The 19,323-nt window shown below is 46.4% G+C and overlaps 1 protein-coding gene across 1 annotated transcript in view; it reads left to right on the top strand.

Moving 5' to 3' along the window:
- The first annotated feature begins 9,330 nt into the window (after positions 1-9,330).
- Positions 9,331-19,323, top strand: part of LOC129385945 (uncharacterized) — a 35,573-nt gene continuing 25,580 nt past the window's right edge. The window contains exons 1-2 of the mRNA XM_072289441.1: positions 9,331-9,531; positions 14,572-14,643. Of these exons, the coding sequence (XP_072145542.1) occupies positions 9,517-9,531; positions 14,572-14,643 (87 nt within the window). The 5' untranslated portion in view covers positions 9,331-9,516. The remainder of the gene's footprint in view (positions 9,532-14,571; positions 14,644-19,323) is intronic.

Raw genomic sequence — 19,323 nt, 5'->3', positions numbered from 1 at the left:
TCGGTGCGCCTGCTTAACTAGCGAGGCTCAGGGCGAGCGAAAGTCTCGGCTAGCCCCGTCGTAGATGCACGTGGTTGTCCGCGCGGTTGAGCACGTACACCGCCCGTGCGCTATCTCGGAGCTAATCTCCGGTGGGCACAAACTCTAGGCGAGCCGAGATGGCTGGTAGCTGTATGGGCGCTGTCTTTCCGCGCGCCTAGCACTGCAGGTCGCGGTACTTCAACCTTCGGAGACGCGTTAAAGCAAGAGGAAGTAGAAGCGTTCACTCCCCTCTGTTTGCGCCCTTCATGATGCCAGTGTACTGAGAGTGAGTGTTCGCAGTCATCAAGTCAGATCTGTTCATGTTTGTCTAGGTGCGCGTGACATCACGCTTGCCAATTTAATTGGTATGCGCACGCTTGCTGCATTATATATGCCCAATAAAAAATAGGAACCCTACTTTGTGTGTTTGTCTAATACATTGCTATCGCTCTCGATGTGTCGCCTTTAAGGCGAAAGAGCAGCTTCCTTTTGTTCTTCTCGCCCTCCATCATTGGCCCTGAAATTGCATGCCACCTCCCCATCATTATTGCTGGAGCCGGCTACTCAGCGCTCTGCAAGATAAGAAAAGGAGATTGAAAAAATTTCGGTTTCGCCTGAAAGGCGAAGCATTGATTGCGATAGCAAATTAGTTGACAACTATGCGAAGTAAGGACAGTAGTTTTGTCGGCCGTATTAATTTGTAAGCCCAGGCATTCTCAGTAAATTAACAAGCATGGTGTCACGCGCGCACAAGAAAACGCGGAGGCATCGCACTCGATGAACGCACAAACTCGCTGTCCAAATGCTGCATTGAGGAAACGCAGCAGCAGCAGCGAACAAATTGACCTTAGTGCTGCCGCTGGCATCAACGTGAACTTGAGCCGCGAGAACACCGCGCAGCGCGGACCCCGCACCCGTCGCAGATCGCCTGCAAAATACAGCGGCCCGGCCGTGCGCGCGACGGAAGGCTGCGGGCTTCCTCCCCGCTTCCCTGCCGCACGAGCGTGAGATTACGCCGCCATCGCTGGCTCACCGTCGCGCGCTTTCACTTGCACATAAGGATACGGCGCGCGGCAACAATTTTATCGCCCTTGGACTTGATACGGAAGTTCACGGCGACGGCGACGCCGACAAAAGAAAGCCACCTGAAGTGTCCACATAATTGCTGTAGTAATAAAAGGAAGCGGAACGTTCCAAAATGCGGACCAAGATTAGATGTTTTTCCCCTCTAACAGCCCACATCTAAAACGCAGGAATCATGTTGCTTTTTCTATGACAGCCGCTGAAAAGCAGCTTCGGTGAGTTTTACTGATTTAACCAAGGAGGTTAAAACACAATTTTATTGGGAGCAAATGTTTATTGAGGTCTTCAATATTGTCACGTGGTAGTGACGGTGAATAACACAGTAGCAATACTGTGAACTGCAAAACTAACTTTTATTGGGCGAACCTGCGCCCACAAAACAGGCTACACTTATAGCACAACGATGGCGGCGAACACGGTCGGCGATCGTCGGAAATCTGATCAGCGGGTCAAGCGCGTCGGCTTTTAAAGAACAGTCGCCGAATGTTCCTCACTAATCGTTAGGACCCGCGTGCCTTCCACAAAGTTCTACACCATTCGCGTCAGGTGATGAAATCAGATAACATAAGGTTCGGTGACAACAGACAGCGGATAGAAGCATCGATAACTTTCCAGAAACTTCGGATACATGCAGGCGTGTCCCACGCTGTGCGATTACATTTGTTAGGCGGCGAAACGTGATTGCCCGATAAAGATAAGTACACGCGTCAATATTTTTTGATAAATACTGCAAAAAATACAACGTGAAGGAAATTCTGGCTTTAAAGGCGCACTGGCACAAATTTTCGAATATGTGGATCCTCTCCACACTGTAGCTTCGCTCACGTCAAAGGATGACGCAGACTCGGCAAGTCTTAAGGCTGTGAGGCACTTAAACGGTATATTTAAGAGATACAACAGACAAAAATTATTTGAATGAAATTAGTAAATTACCTTGCTACAGTAAAAAACAAAGTATACCACACGCGTGCGCCAACGCACTGGTGAAGATGCTGGGAGAAGATGCTTTCTAAGCCAGAAAAAGTGAGTGATGGAAAGGCGGTGGCGACGCTTCCTTGAAATTCCTGAACTAGCTTTCAATGACGTCATGGATTTTGATGGTGTCTGCTTCGGGCACAGTTACTTTTTTTTTATCGGCAAAAATGGACTATAGTACATTTTTAAGAAACCAGACTAAGCTGCGCAAGTTTCTCGAACATTTACTGACAAATAACGACCTAAGAATGAAAAGATACTTTGCCATCTGTGACGTCACACTGATGTACCGGTGCTCGGGTTCCAGCTTGAAACGAAAAAAATAGAACATTGACCGTAATTTTAATTATTCTTATCAGTCGAAACACAATTTAATGTTTTCCTAATCTCTCTTTATTTTGACCGCCTAGTTCGTCTTCAAAGCTTTATGACAAAGAGCACAATTTTCAGGTCTTATAGCAGTAAACCTAAGTGCGATAATGATTTTTTTCTATTTTAGGAAGAAAGTGAAACCGAAGTTTTTCATGATTCATTGCGGGAAAGCGATGCCATTGATAACAATGATATGATTATATTAGAGCTGAGTAGCCTTTGCTTCCCTATACTTCAGTGTTAGACAAGTACATTCTTTACCTGCCAGTGATAGCAGGATTAATGAAGTCATATTGGCAGATTCACTCCATTGTCGTTTTTTTTATTCTAGGAAGAAAACGAAACTAGCGTTTTCCGGGACCTATTGAGCAGTGGCACCATTGATAACAATATGATCATAGTAGAGGTGAGCAGATTGTTATAATAATCTCCAGCGCTTGGCAGCCGTATGCAACAGTACAGTGACCATAGCACATCTAAGATGAAAACTGCTTTTGCCGAACCGTAAAGATTACTTCCTTCTAGCATCTTAGGAGGTTAATGAAAGCAGGTCCGTAGCTGAGCATCCTTACAATGACATCTATGGGGGCAATGAAATAGGAGAGATAAGCGCTACATACCTCATCCCTCATTAAAACTGCTTTCTGGGCGAGTTGGTGCTTACTTGACTTAAAAAATGTAACTGCGCAAACACATACATCCGCAGAGTAACAAGGAATAACAGGGAGTAACAACAGCGCTTGTGTCTCGTCTTTGTTACTTTGTGGTTGCAATATGTGTTTGCGCTGTAACAATTTTTAAACCTCATCCCTATTCAACAATATTTTCATTGTATGGACAAATGCGGACCATTCGCATTGCTACAGTTCAGCCGCTTTTCGGTAGCAACCAAACAATTTTTTGCAAGCGTCCGTTACCCGTTATCTGAGGACCTCAGAAAGTGTTCATGTACCAAAGAGGAAACCACAATCCAATGATACGGACCCTGGAGGAGTACTTTCAAGTGTTTTCTGAATTAAGCTTAACATATAACGTTGAAAAGCTGTGCAAATGGTTCAAGGGCAAGTTAGCTGACCTCATCGATTCTTATATCCCTTCCAAACTGATCTCCTGGTACATCTAAAGAAACAACAACAACCCGTGGCTCACCAGAGAAATTAAAGCTCTAATAAATAAAAAACGATGGTTTTTTCCAGTTATAAAACTGACACGAGTGAAGAGTTATTCTGCACTCTCGATACCTTAGGAAAAGAAATTAGGCTAAACATTAAGGTAGCAAATTATTCGTGTTTATTTCATCATTGGGAAACAAGCTCAAACAATGTCCCAAAGAGATGTGGAACTTTGTTAAGTCAAATGGCAAAGAGGAAGTTTCAATACCGACAATATCTGATCCCCAGGGTGACATCATTGATGACATTCAGAATGCTAATCATTTCAATAACTACTTTAAGTCAGTATTTTCTGCACCTCTTAAGGGCGTCCATGCTTTGCCCGATCATAACTTTAACCAGGAAATGCCCGAAATCTCAGTGTCCTATGAAGGCGTGCATAAACTTCTGCGTAACCTATAGACAAACTCCGCTACTGGACCTGACCTCATGCCGTCCTATGTCCCCAAAACATGTGCATCCGGTATTTCTAAGTACCTTGTCCCTTTGTTTAGATTGTCCCTCAGTTGCGGTGAACTTCCTTGGGACTGGAAGACTGCAAATGTCACACCAGTTCATAAAGCAGGTACCCGTAAGCATGCACAAAATTACAGACCCATATCTCTTACTAGTGTGTGTTGCAAAACACTGGAATATGTGTTATACTCGGCCATTTTTCACCATTTAGCGGAGAACAACTTCTTCGACAGGGCCCAGCATGGATTCCGTGCGGGCTTTTTGTGTGTCACGCAGCGGCTTGAATTTTCCCATGATATTTTTTCGTCATTTGACGCTGGAAAGCAAGTGCACTGCATTTTATTAGACTTTAAACAAGACTTCCATACTGTTCCCCATACTGTCTTACTCCTTAAGATGTCTTACCTTGGCCTCCCAGATTCAGTGCTTCACTGGGTGCAGCATTATGTGTCGGGTCGCTCACAAAAGGTGGTTATAAGCGGCTATGAATCAAAACATGCTGCTGTCACTTCGGGGATACCACAAGGGTCTGTTTTAGGACCGCTTTTATTCCTCATATACATCAATGATATCACCTCGAATATTACATCGAAAATACGGTTATACGCGGACGATTGCGTGGTTTATAGTGGCATAGACAGTCACGTTAATGCTTTGTCCCTGCAGGGTGACCTTGACCGAATAGTTGCTTGGTGCCGTAAGTGGCACACGAACCTCAATCCCAGTAAATTTAGTTATATTAACTTTAGCAGAAAGCGCGCTTACATTCTCCACAACTAGAGTTTAGACAACGTTTTAACCGAAAAAGTAGATCAGGCAAGATATCTTGGTGTTCTTTCTTTCGATATTTCGTGGAATAAACATGTCGACTACATCACCTTAAAAGCCGGACGTGTTCTTAATGTCAGTAAAAGGAGTTTCAAAAAAGGCCCTCAAGATGTCAAAAAACTTCTGTACTTTTCTAATGTTCGGTCAATTCTAGAGTACGCTGCAGTGGTCTGGGACCCGAACACTAAAATTTGGACAAATTGGAGGCAATGCAGAATTGTGCTGTGCGGTTTGTTACTAACAAGTATTGTCGTGATGTTAGCGTTAGAGGTCTAAAGCACACTGTCTCGTCTCGTGGGACACTCTAAAACTCCGGCGCACCTTTTCTAGGTGTTTATTTGTGAAACAGATTGTGCGTGAAGAGATGGCAATAAACCGACATGTGTACCTTCAGCCCCCCACGTACGTAGGCGACGAAGGGACCACAGTAATAAAATTAGCGAATATTCATGCCGTACGCCCGCTTTCCAAGCGTCATTTTTTGCCTAAACTATTAAAGAGTGAAACGCCCTTCCCGACACTGTTGTCACCACCCCTAATGAAATGTTTTCTGCTGCGCTTTGGCAGCATTTGCGCATGAGTGCAACATGTGTTCATTTGTTTTCATTGAGTGTGCCGCTGTCACCTGCTGGTTCCACTGTAATCTTTGCCCACTGCTGTAACCACGCCAAACATTTTCTATGCCGTGCTTGGCACTTTTTGCGTTTGCTCATGTATAACACCCCACTACAAGAATGCCTCGGGGCGAATGTAGGTACGTTAATAAATAAATAAATAATTAAATAAATAAATAAATAAATAAATAAATAAATAAAGCACCTTTGATGAAATAGTTTTGAAAGGGGTGACATATGTCTATTTTGGCGGCACTAGGCTGAATTCATTTTACTGCGCAAATATATCGACACTCTAGGCGTATTTCCACCATCGTCGTCGCCGTCGCTGGGATGTTCCATATAAAGTTCAAGTGTGGTAACATCGCGGCCGGGCGCAGTATGTTGAGGGTGCGAGTGAAAGCTTGCGAAAGTGAGCTGAGAAGAATGGTGTCTCGATCTCGTCTGCGCACGGGAGTAAGATTCGGGAGAAAGCGCGCCATACACCGTCGCGCGCAAGGCAGAAGTTGGGCATTCTACTCCGGCGGCGGCCGCATATGGCGCGGCTGAGCGCGGCGACGCGGGCACCATCTTGAAAGCGATCTGCGGTGGGTCTAGGCGCTTAATTAAGGCTGATGACTTCGTGGGCGCTGTGCTCTCGCCGCTTAGTTCGCGTTGAAGTGAGAGGCAGCACGAAGGGCAATGCGCTAACTGCTGCTGTCGCTCTTCCTCACGCCAGCGTTTTGGCAGGAAGCTTCCGCGGTCATCGAGCGAGATGGGTTCTTGCTTGCCTATGCGTGCGTGACACCATGCTTCGAAATTTATTTAGTAAAGGAATATTTACATGTTTATGCGGCCGATAGAACAGCTCTCCTTAGTTTGTATAGCTGTAATAATTTGAAATGGCAATCGATGCTTCGTCTTTCGTGTGAAACTGACTTTTTTTGACTAGGGTAAGCAATCCGATTTTCAGTCAATTGTCTCTTTGCGTTATAGGAACCGACTGAAAGTGTCCTTTGCACTCAGCCCGATGACATCGTATGCCATGACGAAGAAAAGGTACGCTATCTATAGCACATCAATTATGTATGGGCAAATATATACCTACCATAGTACTTTCTACAAATTAAAGTCGATTGTAACGCTGGGCCGGTTCATATACTTTTCTGCATTTTTAAATGCCAAAAGTATAATTGTTTACGCTAAACCCTCATTCAATAGTATCTTTGATGGGGTAATTATGAGAGAGATTTGCTATGTATATTTGCTTGGCATATCATTTGCAAGACATCTCAACACCAGGCTTGGTAGATAATTTTTTATTTTACGATGAATGCAGTGCTTCCATTCAATCATTCTTCATTAGCGGCACATTTGATGAGATAATCAGCCATGTCTACGTTTGACGACAGTTTGTACTTTTTTCTTTCTTTTTCTTTTCGCTTGGGTAAATTAGGCCTGTCCCGATGCACTGCCTCTTTTGTAAATGTAGGAGCCCAGTAAAGCAATGTTTCCGCTTAGCGTTGTGGCGCTGTGGGAAAAGCGCACATTATTGAGGCAGAGGTGAGCTGTAATTTACACTGCGTCCCTTGTGTACAGCGATTATCGGGCAAATGTAGCTAGCATACCTTTTTATCCAATTTAATATCATATCTCTGGAGGGTTTTATACTTTTTTTCTGTACTCGCCGCGGTGACCCCCTATGGCTGTGGCGTTGCGCTGTGATTTCTAGGTGGTCAGTTCGATCCCGACCGCGGCGTCCGCCATAACGCTGCGTGCGGTGCATTGGGTGCCCTGCTAAAGAACCTCACGTGGTCAAAGATAATCTGGGCCCTCCCACTACCGCCTGCCTCATGATCCCAATTGTGGTTTTCGCATGTAGAACCCCGAAATGTTAGTTATTTTAAATCTTGTTTTGCATTTTTAAATACCAGTGGCAGCAGTATTCCTATAGAACCGCCATTAAGTATAGTTTCCTCGGTGAGATGATTATGAAAGAGGCGCGCTGAGGTGCATTGCCTTTCCTTGGCATTTACTTGGTGCCACTATAGTTAGGCGTAGGCAAGATTGGTTGTAAATGCAAAATGACAGTGTACCTGGTGGATTGTCTTAAGCATTTAGCATGACAGCAGTACCCTCCCCCCCCCCCCCCCATTCAGCCCTTGTTCAGTAGCAGTGCCTTTTGTCAGATAATTAGCGTCATCTGTGCTTGGTGACACCATGCGAACTTCGTTTCTACAAGGATAAAAACCCAAACTCCCGGTGGATTCTCTCTCTTGCTATTGAGGAACCCAGCGAAGGCCCACTAACCGCTGCGCACTGTGGCACAGTGTATATTGCAGACAAGATCGACGCAAAGGCGAGCTGATTTTACTGCGTAACTTATATGGATAACATTTATCGACTGTACCGACCATGTTCCCATCACTTGAAAGCTTATCTCTCGGCCGCTTCATAGAATTTCCCGCATTATATAATACCAATGGCATCAATGTACCCATTCAAACACCGATATATTTGATGAGATCTTTATAAAAGGTTGCATATGTGCATTCTCGTTGCTTTACATTTACTTGGTACGACTACATTTCAGCACACGCAAGATTGGTGGTTACATGGAGACAACATCGTACCTGATGGATTATATTTGGCATTTTATGGATGATGCAGTTTTTCATTCGGCTTTTAGTCAGTGGCACCTTTGATGTGGTTATTGCCTGTCTCTAGATTTCGTGACTGTAGGTAACCTTTATTTTTAGTACGATAAATGACGCCCTTCCTGGAGGACTCTCTATGTTACTTTGCAGGAACGGAATAAACATGTTCTTTTCGCAGAACACGATGGCATCGCATGTAGTGTTGACACTGTTCACAGAGAAGTGAGCTTTTGCTGTACTTCGCTAATGTACATCAGTAAATGTATGCCAACCGTGCTTAATTTTGGAATTTAAAATGAATAATGTGTACCGTTTCATGATCATTCTTGCAATTTAACATGGCACCGCTCCTATGTTAAACATGCAAGAAAAATCGCGAAACGGTCCAAACGTTGCTAGCACTCTTTTCAATTCTCAGTGTATAAATTGCCGCAAAATTTCGACTTGGGTGAGTTGGTAATGTCTCATGTCAGACATAAACAGCGCACATAAATAACCAGAACGGGCAAATGTGTGCGCCGTGTATTATCCAGTATGACTCATTCAATAGTATATTTGATAATAATTATCAAAGAAGGGCATCCACCATGGTTGCTTAGTGGCTTCGGCGATGCGCTTTTAAGCACGAGGTCGCGGGATCGAATCCCTGCCACGGCGGCCGCATTTGGATGGGACCAAAATGCACACAAAAAAAAGGGATAAAAAAAAGCCGCTCGCGTACCGTGTATTGCGTGCAGGTTAAAGCACCCCAGGTGGTGAAAATTAATCCGGAGTCCAACGGTATACGGCGCGCCTCGTAATGACATTGTTGTTTTGGCACGCAAAACCCCATGATTGTGTTTAGTTTATCGATGAAAGGAGGGAGCTGTGCGTGCTAGACATCACGAGAAACAGTGCAGAGATGGCCAGTAAAATTACAGAAGACATACACGTATGCGTGCTCCGTTTCCATGGTGCCATCGTCAGCACGATTCCCCATACTGAGCGTAAACCAACTTGCCCGGCAATGAGCATTTATGTTTGTTGTCTCCACATGGCATCCTTTTTTTTTGGGGGGGGGGGGGAAGGGGGGGGCGTGACAGTCTAGCACAGCACATGCAAGATTGGTTGTTACTAGGCAACAACGCCATACGTCATTGATTGTCTTCAGTATTTTCTGAGATAGAAGCTGTCCTCCATTTTGAGCCCTTGTTCTTTGATGGAATAATTAGCCACGTCTGTGTTTGGCGATAGTGGGCAAAGTTTATTGTTACCGTCGGCAAATAACGCCATCTGTGAGGCACTGTCTCTTCTACAATTTAGGTGCCCCGTGAAGGCACCCTTCCCACTGAGGGCGGTATCAACGTGGGAAATACTGAAATGGTTGACACAAAGGTGAGCTATTTTTAGTATCTCACGTAAGTGTAACTTTCATCAAAGGATTTAGCAACTATACTCCTTTCTGCAAATGTATACAACTATGGTCGATTTCATTATTTTTCTGCATATTAAAAAAAAAAAAACAGGTAGTACATGTGCAACTATTCAAATATATTTCAGTAGTATTTTGAACGAGATGCTTACAGAAGAAGTGTCATGTGCGCATTGTCTTTACCTGGCACTTACATGGCTACATTATAGTTCAGCATATGTAAGATTAGTTGCTACTACGAGACAACCCTATAGGCTTTAGATCGTATATTGCGGTTTAGGATGAAAGCAGTCCTCCCATTCAGCCGTTGTTCAGTGGAAGCTTTGATGAGGTTTTCAGATGTCTTTTTTGTGAGAGTACGGAAACTTCGTCTTTACTGAGGCAACACAATCCCTGGTGGATTATCTCTTATGCAGCTTGAAAACCCAGTGAGGGCCCTCCGCCTGCACTTTTAAATCATAACTCCCGCCCGCCCAATAAACCTCTTTTTGCGTTATAAAATACCAGTAGTAGCAGTGTTGCCATTCCACCACGATTCAATATCTTCTACGAGATAACTGTAAAAGAGTATATACTTATTTTCTTTACTTGGAATTTACTTGGAAAGACTGCATCTCAACGTAGAAAAGATTGATAAAAAAAGATAATACCATACCTGGTGGAATGTGCTTTTTTGCGTTATAAGAAAGGAATGAAGATGGTCTTTACGCAGAACACAGCGGCGTCGTGTGTAACACTGATATGGTTGACTTAAGACAGAGGTGACCTGCTTGTAGTACCTCTATAATCTATAACGATCATCAGCAAATGTAGTAACCATACTTCATTCCTCTGCAATTTAAAGTCATAACTCAGGACCGTTTCGTGAGTTTTCCTGCATAATAGGGTACCAGTGGTGTCACTGCTCGTATTCCAACCTCATTCAATAGATGGCAGTTGAAGTGTGATATGCTGGAATTATTTATTTATTTATTTATTTATTTATCTATTTATTATAAATACCCTCAATCACCGAAGTTTCAAAAAAGGGGAGTTAAGTTACAATTGAAAAATGAATATTTAATAAAGAAAGAAAAAGATTGGCAACAATGTGCAAGTGTTAAGAAATACAGGAACACTCAAAAACATTAATTGTAACAAACAGTAAAAATGGCCTGACATTAAACAAGTATGTATCTAGTAAACCAGAATGAAAAACTATGAAAAAAAAAAGAGAAACACCAGTGGTTAACAATATGCCAGATGCGTACATAATGTGAGATGCCCAGTGAAAGTGCATCACGCAAACATGTATACCTTTACTGCACAGGTATATGATACGTACTAGAACAAGAAAAAAAAATACCAGGCGTTAGTATCACAAGAAAAATTATCAAATAAGCATGTGCGAAAAAGCTCACTATCGATGATAGATGCAATAGAGCTGGCAGGTGATAGAGCCGGCAGGAGGTTCCAGTCTTTAGTTGTTGGTGACATTGTGAGTTGCGCGTGACGTTGTGATCGAAAACGAGCGCCGACATCCATGCCGTGATGATGTGAAAAAGCCATTACTTTCACGAAAGGTAGATAGTTGCGAGTATAATATATGCTCCGTTACTTTGCCGTCGCTTGGAGATCAATTATATTATTTTCATTCCACCTAATTGGATAATTAGTCTTAACTAATTATTCAACTTCTCCAATTGTTTAATTAGATTAAAAGTGTCAATGAGAAAAAATAAGATAACGTCTTCGTATTGCAGTGGATGCAGCCGACTTTATTTTTGTGCTCCACCAGAGGCGAATAATAGGTTGGTGTTGAAATGAGCTGGTCTCTCAAAGACGTGTGATTGTAAATTTTATGGAAAACGCAGAGACAGAAAGCATTTCGCCGTAATGGCAGCGATGCCAATAATAAGCTATTTTTCATTAGTGTTACGCTGGCTGTGCGGTTGTAATTTGAAAGGATAAAGCGAGTTGCGTTATTCTGGAAAAGTTCAAATGTTTGAGATAGATTACCTTGGTAAGGGTACCAGATTGAAGCTGCGTATTCCAGTTTTGATGGAACAAGTGTCTTATATGCGAGTATTCTTAGAGGGACAGGGGCTTTACAGAAGTTGCGCCAGAGAAACCCTAACGTGCGGTTAGAATTAGAGATTATCGAGTGAATGTGGGGTATCCAAGTCAGAGTAGCAGATATGAGAACTCCTAAGTACTTATAGGCAGATACTGTCTCTAGTGAAATATTGTTGAAGTTGTAAGACGGAGGGACAAATGTTCTGACGTGAAACGCGCATTATTTTACACTGGCTAAGGTTATGTTCCATTTTCCAAGTTTTACACCAAATTGCGACAAAATTAAGGTAGGCTTGTAAGACCTGCTCGTCACTGAGGTCACGGACTTCGCGGTAAAAAAACGCACTCGTCTGCATATAAATGCATTAATGGAGACACTTGGTTAGGTAAGTCATCAACATAAATTTAAAAAGCAATGGAACTAAAACAGAACCATGAGGAACACCGGATGTTACCTCATATCGTGGTGAATCGTGGTCGTTTATAGTAACACACTGAACGCGATTAGTAAAAAAACACTCCAGGCATAGCAGTAGATTAAGATCCAAATTAAGCAAGGCCAGCTTATACATTAGTAATGTTTGATATACTTTGTCAACTGCCATGAAAAAATCAAGAAAAGTACAATCAGCACGGGAACCCTGGTATAGTAGAGCATGCAGCGAAGGCGTGAAAAGAAGTTGCGTTTCAAAGGAAAACGAGCGCCGAAATCCATGTTGTGACAATGTGAAAAAGGCATTACTTTCAAGAATGGTAAATGGTTGCGGGTATAATATATGATCCATTACATTGCAGCGAATGCTAGTTAAGAAAATGGGTCTGTACTTTAGTGGTGAAAGTCTGTTACCCGATTTATACAGGGTATCCCAGCTATTTTTACCTAGAGTTTAAATATATAAAAATGCCACGTAGCTGGTCAGAACAAAAGTAATGTTGTTTGCTGTCGCTTGGAGACACACAGACTATTCTTTTAGCCAGAGTCATAGGTGATGGCCTTCGTCCGTGAACGTACTTGTGAGACAGCGAGAAGAGTGCTACATCATCACAAGTGTTCAAAGAAAGAATTGAAAAATATTTTTAGTTTGCGTAATGCTTCCGCTGTAGTTGCAATATTGTGAGATAAATCGAGCGGCTCCATTGTGGACTGATTAGAGCATAGTGGTTAAATAAGCAAGATTAGGGGATCATAATGAAGAAGCAAGTTCAAGTTCAAGTATTAATTGACGCGATGTGTTCACTGGCTAGTGATGCTAGTAATGTTACCTTTTTTTCAACAAAGCCCTGTTATCATGAGCTGATTGGTTTAAGAAAGGGATATCCAATAATATAAAAATATATTTGCTGGGAAATGTAAAAGAGATGGGGCTTGTGTGTTGTTGAACACGAAAAACAGCGTATATACAGGCCAAGTTAAATGTACGGGGCATGTACGCTCCCCCACAAAATATTGGGAAGCGTGCGAGCGCGTGGCAAAACGGCGCTTCTCCCCTCCTAGCAGCGCCCCCCTGGTGTCGAGACCGACACCTGCGCGCATGCGCGTCCCTCCGAGACTGCAAGCTGTTTCCGCGCTTCCTCCTTGCGCGCCGGCGATAACAGAGCGCAGCCGCGAGGTGTCCCCCTTGCGATTGGCGCTGTGGCGGCTTCGACGAGCAAAACTTCGTTTATACACAACTGAAATCAAGAGTTCATTTTCGACTTGCCTGTCTCCTTCTATAGAGCGCGTTTGCTGCCACCCTCTTCTGCGGGGGACGCCCCGTTCGTAAAAAGAAAGAAACAATGAAGATCGTCCTCGAGAAGGCGCAGCGCAGAAAAAAAAATTGCTTGTTGCGTTGGCCACCGGGCCCTACGCGTACGTGCTCGTGACTAGACTAAAAGCTGCCGCAGTGGTGCGCGCAGGCTGACGCTTCGCATAACTTTGCTCGTTGAAGGCGCCACAGCGCCAATCGCAAGAAGGGCACCTCGCGGCTACGTTAGAATATCGCCGGCGCGTATGCCGGCGCGCAAGGAGGAAGCGCGGAAACAAGCACGCTTGCAGTCTCGGAGGGACGCGCATGCGCGCAGGTGTTGGTCTCGACACCAGAGGTGGGCCGCTAGAAGGGGATCGCCGCGCACTCGTGTGCTCCGCAATATTTTGTGGGAGAGTGTAGACATGGGGCTGTCCATTTCGATTGTCCCGTCGTCCGCGCCGTTCGCTGTGTTGAGTGCTAAACCAACTTGCCTCGCTTAAAACACTTCTGCGTGCTGCCGTTACTTGATATGTACTTGGAAGCGTTATAGTAACGCATGGGCAAGAGTGGTTGCTAGCACGAGACAACACCACGTGTCAAGCATGTTTCCCCATTTAGGTATCGTTCTGTATGTTGTTCTGTATCAGAACCTGGGATGAGATAATTAGCTGGGTCAATGTTTCGCGATGTATTGTCACCATGGGCAAACCGCGCCTTTTCCGGGGGATTGGCTTTCTTGCAATTTAATAACCCAGTGAAGGCACTCTTCTTGCTAAGTACTGTAGCACTGTGGATAATGCTGACGTGATGAAGGTAGAGGGGAGGCGTTTTTAGCATACGTCACTTATGTATAACATTTCTGAACAAACGTGGAAAGCACATTTCTTTCTGTAATGTAAGATAACAACTCTGTGCTGTTTCGTGGCCTTCATCAAACCTTAATTCGAGTGTCCTTGACGAGATCATCTGTTTGTGTTGTCTTTACTTGGCTTTTACTTGTCAAAACCATATTTCAGCATAGGAAAAAGGGTTGTTGCTGGGAGATAAGACCCTTCCTGGTGGAATATTTTCTACATTTTTTCAAAGCAGTCCTCCCTTTCAGCCCATGTTCTATAGCAGCCATTTTCATAAGATACTTAGATTTGTAAGCTAAAGTAAACAAACTACATTTTTTCTAGTAAGAAATGCCATTCCCGGCGGATTGTTTCTTTTTCATGTTAGGAACCAAGCAAAGACACTATTCTCGCTGACCGCGATGTCATCGTGGGTGATGTTGACATTCTTAAGACAGAGGTGAGCTGATTATAGTGTGTTAATGTCAGTTATATACTTTTTATCAACGAATGTAGCAACCGCACTTTTTTACATTGTAGCAGTATAATACACTGTAGTGCACTGCTACGTGCCACTGTGATCCGATCACAAAAGATGATGACGACATGCCCAGCACGCTGACGTTGCACGAGCAGTGGAATCAGCGGTTACGAAAACGAAGGTCAGTGGCGATTGGTCCCGCTCCCACCTGTATGAGTCGGCTCTGTTAAAATATAATTTGTGCACACCAGGCACCAGCGGTTTTTCTGTGGGGTTTTTCTTCACCTACAAATTGGTGACTCCGCCGCTTCGCTGGACCTTCTGCCCCAAGGAGTTCGAGACCTGCTGTCTTTGCTGTTAGCCTTCTATCAAGTAAGTCATGGCCTCGGATTATCCCAATCAAGTACTGCCGTCAGCGCTACCGCCCAGCGATCCCGAGGTCTCCGCTCTCAAGCTACCGGAGTCGTTGGACTCGGAACTTTGATTCATTACCTTCGAATCCTTGTTCCGTCACAACCGCCTCAGTTCATAGTTGACTATGTTCGATCACGTCGTTAGAGCGCTTCCACCTCATACTGCTGCAATTTTTCGCGATCTTCTACGCTGCCCACCCGTCGAATGCCCCTATGACCACCTTAAGGCGACATTCACCCAGCGCACGAAAGAAACGGAGCAGCATTGATTACAGCAACTTCTTACATTGGAGGAGCTCGGCGACCGCAAACCTACCGACTTATTGCGTCGCATGCAAATCCTGGCTGGAGAGCTGGCTCCTCCAACCGACAGCGCACTTCTCCGGGAACTTTTTCTGCAGCGCCTTCCACCACTGGTGCACATGATCCTGACCGTGCCTTCATCGTCGACACTGAAATATATGGCGCAGTTGGCCGACAAGATTATGGATGTCGGTTTTCTCTCCGTTGCCACAGCCCATCGCTCTCCTGACTCTCCGTCCCATGGCGAAACCGCTGACGACAGCTATGAGCATCTCCTCAAAGCTAACGAGGAGCTCACAATGCAAGCAGCGCAATTGACAGCTGAGGTCGCTGCCATCCGAACACGATAACCGCGTTCTTCGTCACGACCTCGCCGCCCCAGCCCCGGTCACTCTGAACCACGTTCTCCTCCTCCCATTACGGTTTTCTGGTACCCCTGTCGCTGCGGCTCTCGCGCAAACCAGTGCCGCCAGCCCTCCTCCTATGCTGAAAACACTTGGGCCGAACACGGACAGTGACCGCTGTTCCCTGCCCCACGTCCAGTCGTCTTTTCCGCGTCACCGACCGTGTCACCAAAGGCCGCTATCTCGTCGACACTGGCGCCGAGATCTTCGTCCTTCCTCCTACGTTGGCTGAGCGCCGCCATCCTTCCGACTCACCTCCTCTCACCGCGGTCAAAGCATCGACCATGCGGACCTACGCCCAAAAATTGGTGATTCTTGACATCGGCCTCAGCCGTACGTATCGCTGGAACTTTGTCATCGCGGCCGTGCGCCAAGCCATCATCGGAGGCGACTTTCTTTTGCCCTACAAGCTCGTCGTCGACGTGCGGTGCAGCCGCGCCTTGGACGCCGAGACGAACTTAACCGTCCAAGGCGCTTCCTGTCGCACTCCACCGCTCCAGCTTGTCCAGGCGCACGTGGCCGTTCCAGACCCTTGGTCAGTCGTCCTTGCCAAGTTCCCGGACCGTCTTCCAACCCCTCTCCTTTCAGTCCTCGGTCGCTCACACCGTGACACATGATATCGTCACAACTGGCTCTACCATGTTTGCTCGGGCTCGTCTTTTCGCGCCGGATCATCTAGCTGTCCGCAAAGAGGAGTTTGAGCACATGCTTGACCTTGTCTTCATGCGTCCCCCCTCCAGTCTTTGGGCCTCGCCACTCCATATGGTGCCTAACAAGACCGGTGACTGGCGCCCCTGCGGCGATTGCCGTGCTCTCACTGCCCCGGACTGGTGCAATACCTCGCTTTCAGCATTTTACGTCAGCACTGTACGGCTGCACCATTTTTAGCAAGGTCGACTTGGTGAAAGCCTAAAACCATGTTTCTGTGGAGCCCTCAGATGCTCCGAAGGCCGTCATTATAAGACCCTTCGGCCTGTTCGAATACCTGCACATGCCTTTTGGTCTTCGTAATGCGGCCCACACCTTTCAGCGTTTTGTTTACCAGGTATTACGTGGCTTGACGTGCGCCATTGCCTATCTTGACATCCTCGTCTACAGCACCACCGCCGAAGCTCACAAGCTTCATCTACGTCAAGTGTTCAAGACTGGGCAAGCTTGATCTTTTTGTTAACGGTCCGAAGACCGAGTTCGGTGTTACGGAGTTGGATTTCCTTGGCCATCCCATCAACGCACATAGCTTTCGTCCACTCTCGACCCGCGTCACAGCCATCCGTGAGTTTCTTCAGCGTCCACCACCATGCAACTGCCCGAATTTCTTGGCCTCGCAAGCTATTACCGCCACTTCATTCCTCGCTGCGCCAATATACCGCAGCCTCTCCACGACCTTCCCTCGGACCTCAAGACACAGAATCCTCCCGTGGCCTGGAACACTCGCTACACTACACCGCCGCTACACTGCTACACTGCCGCCTCACTACACTCGACCGTGTGTTTAGAGGCATCAAAGAAGCCGTTGCCAGCGCGACGCTCCTCGTCCACCCATATGCGACGCCTCAACCTCTGTCATAGTTGACGCATCGGACACCGCTGTCAACGCAGTCTTGCAGCAGTTCGTTGCTGGTGCTTGGCAGCCCATCGCCTTCTTTTCCAAGAAGCTTGCGCCCCCTGAGCGCCGCTACAGCACGTTTGGCTGAGAGCTGCTTGCCATATATTTTGATGTGAAGCGCTTTTCACATTTCATTTTTCACTGGCCATAAACCACTGACGCGCCCTAGTGTCCAGCAGCACCTCCTACGCTCCCTGCGAAATCAGACTGCTCGCCTACATTTCTGAATACACCAGCGACATTCGTGACGTCAGTGGAAAATCCAATGCCGTTGCCGACGCACTTTCTCTCACCCCCATCCATGCAACGGACCACGGCTGACCGGTCATCCACTTCACGACCGTGGCTACCACCCAGAGTGTCGACGCCGAGCTCCAGCTGCTTCATACGAGCGGCACCTCTCTGCTGTTTAAAGATATCTTGCTTCCTCACTGTGACGTGCCCCTCGTTTATGATACGTCAATCGGACATCCTCGTCCTTATGTGCATCAAAGACGGGCCGTCTTTGATGCCCTCCATTCATTGGCTCATCCTGTCATTCGCACGACACTGCGACTCGTCACTTCTCGTTATGTGTGGCACATTATCAGCGCAGACGTCCGTCGCTGGTCACACGCGTGCTTCAACTGCAAACATTCTAAAGTGCATCGTTATACTGTGACACCTCTTGGCACATTTCCATCCCCGGACGCTCGCTTCAGCCATCTGCACGTCGATATTGTTAGCGCCCTTCTTCCCTGCGGGATACATCGCTACCTGTTAACCTGCATTGACAGGTTCACCAGGTGGCCTGAAGCGATGCCCCTCCTGGACATAACGGCAAAATCGATAGCTCGAGCACTCATCATACTCTTGATGAGCCACTATTCCACCATTAGGACTAAGCGGGGCCGTCAATTCGCCTCAACATTGTTCACCAATCTCTCTCGGCTTCTCTGTGTCAATGACATTGGGGAAGGGGGGGGCCGGAGTGGTCGCTCGTTGCTCGCCGTTGGCTATCAGCAGCGACGCGGATGTCGGTGCCAATATCAAGACTAGCTATTTTCACCCGATATCCAATGGGATCATCGAACTTTTTCACCGCCAGCTGAAGGCTTCACTCATGAATTTGACTTTTCCTTTACCATGCATCGACCGCCTTCCTTTTGTTATGCTTGGCATGCGCACAGCTTTTCGCAGTGAATCTGCCTCCAGCGCCGCCGAGCTTACGTTTGGCACAACTCATCGAGTCCCTGGCGAATTCTTCGGCAACTCGCCCATCGTACCCACTGGCGGTTCCGACCATGCCTATCATCTACGCAGCGCTATGCGTACGGTCATTCCTCCCCGACAACGACGTTCTTCCCGCCGGGTATACGTCAACCCTGGCCTAACTGCCCGCAGAGCTGCCCGCACGTCCTTGTGTGCCACGATGCTGTGCGTGCTCCCTTACGGCCCCCGTATCGTGGTCCGTTCAAAGTACTCAAGCGTGCACCTAAAAACTTTTTTATTGTTCATCAATGGCTGGGAAGACACGGTTTCTGTCGGCCGTCTGAAGCCTGCTTGTTTGGACTCTGACGCTTCAGCTACTTCTGCTACCACATTCATACCCGACCAGGCCAGTCCTACTGGCCGCGTGCGTTTCGCACTATCACCATCTGCTCTTCGCCATCCATTCAGCTCACGGCTTCCTCGCTACAAGGGGGGCCCTGTAGCGCACTACTATGTGCCACAGGGATCCGATCACAAAAGACGATGACGACGCTCCCAGTACGCTGACGGTGCACGAGCAATGGAATCGGCGGTTATGAAAACGAGGGCCAGTGGTGTTTGGTCCCGCTCCCGCCTCGTCGAGCGGGCCCTGTCAAAATATAATTTCCGGACACCCGGTACCTGCGTCTGTATGGTCTCTTTTCACCCGGAACACCATACACAAGATTGGTTGTTGCGATAA

Source organism: Dermacentor andersoni, chromosome 7, assembly GCF_023375885.2.
Source record: "Dermacentor andersoni chromosome 7, qqDerAnde1_hic_scaffold, whole genome shotgun sequence".
In the NCBI taxonomy this organism is placed as follows: Eukaryota; Metazoa; Arthropoda; class Arachnida; order Ixodida; family Ixodidae; genus Dermacentor; species Dermacentor andersoni.
The sequence above is the reverse complement of the archived record's forward strand: the minus strand, read 5'-3'. Positions and strand labels throughout refer to the sequence as shown.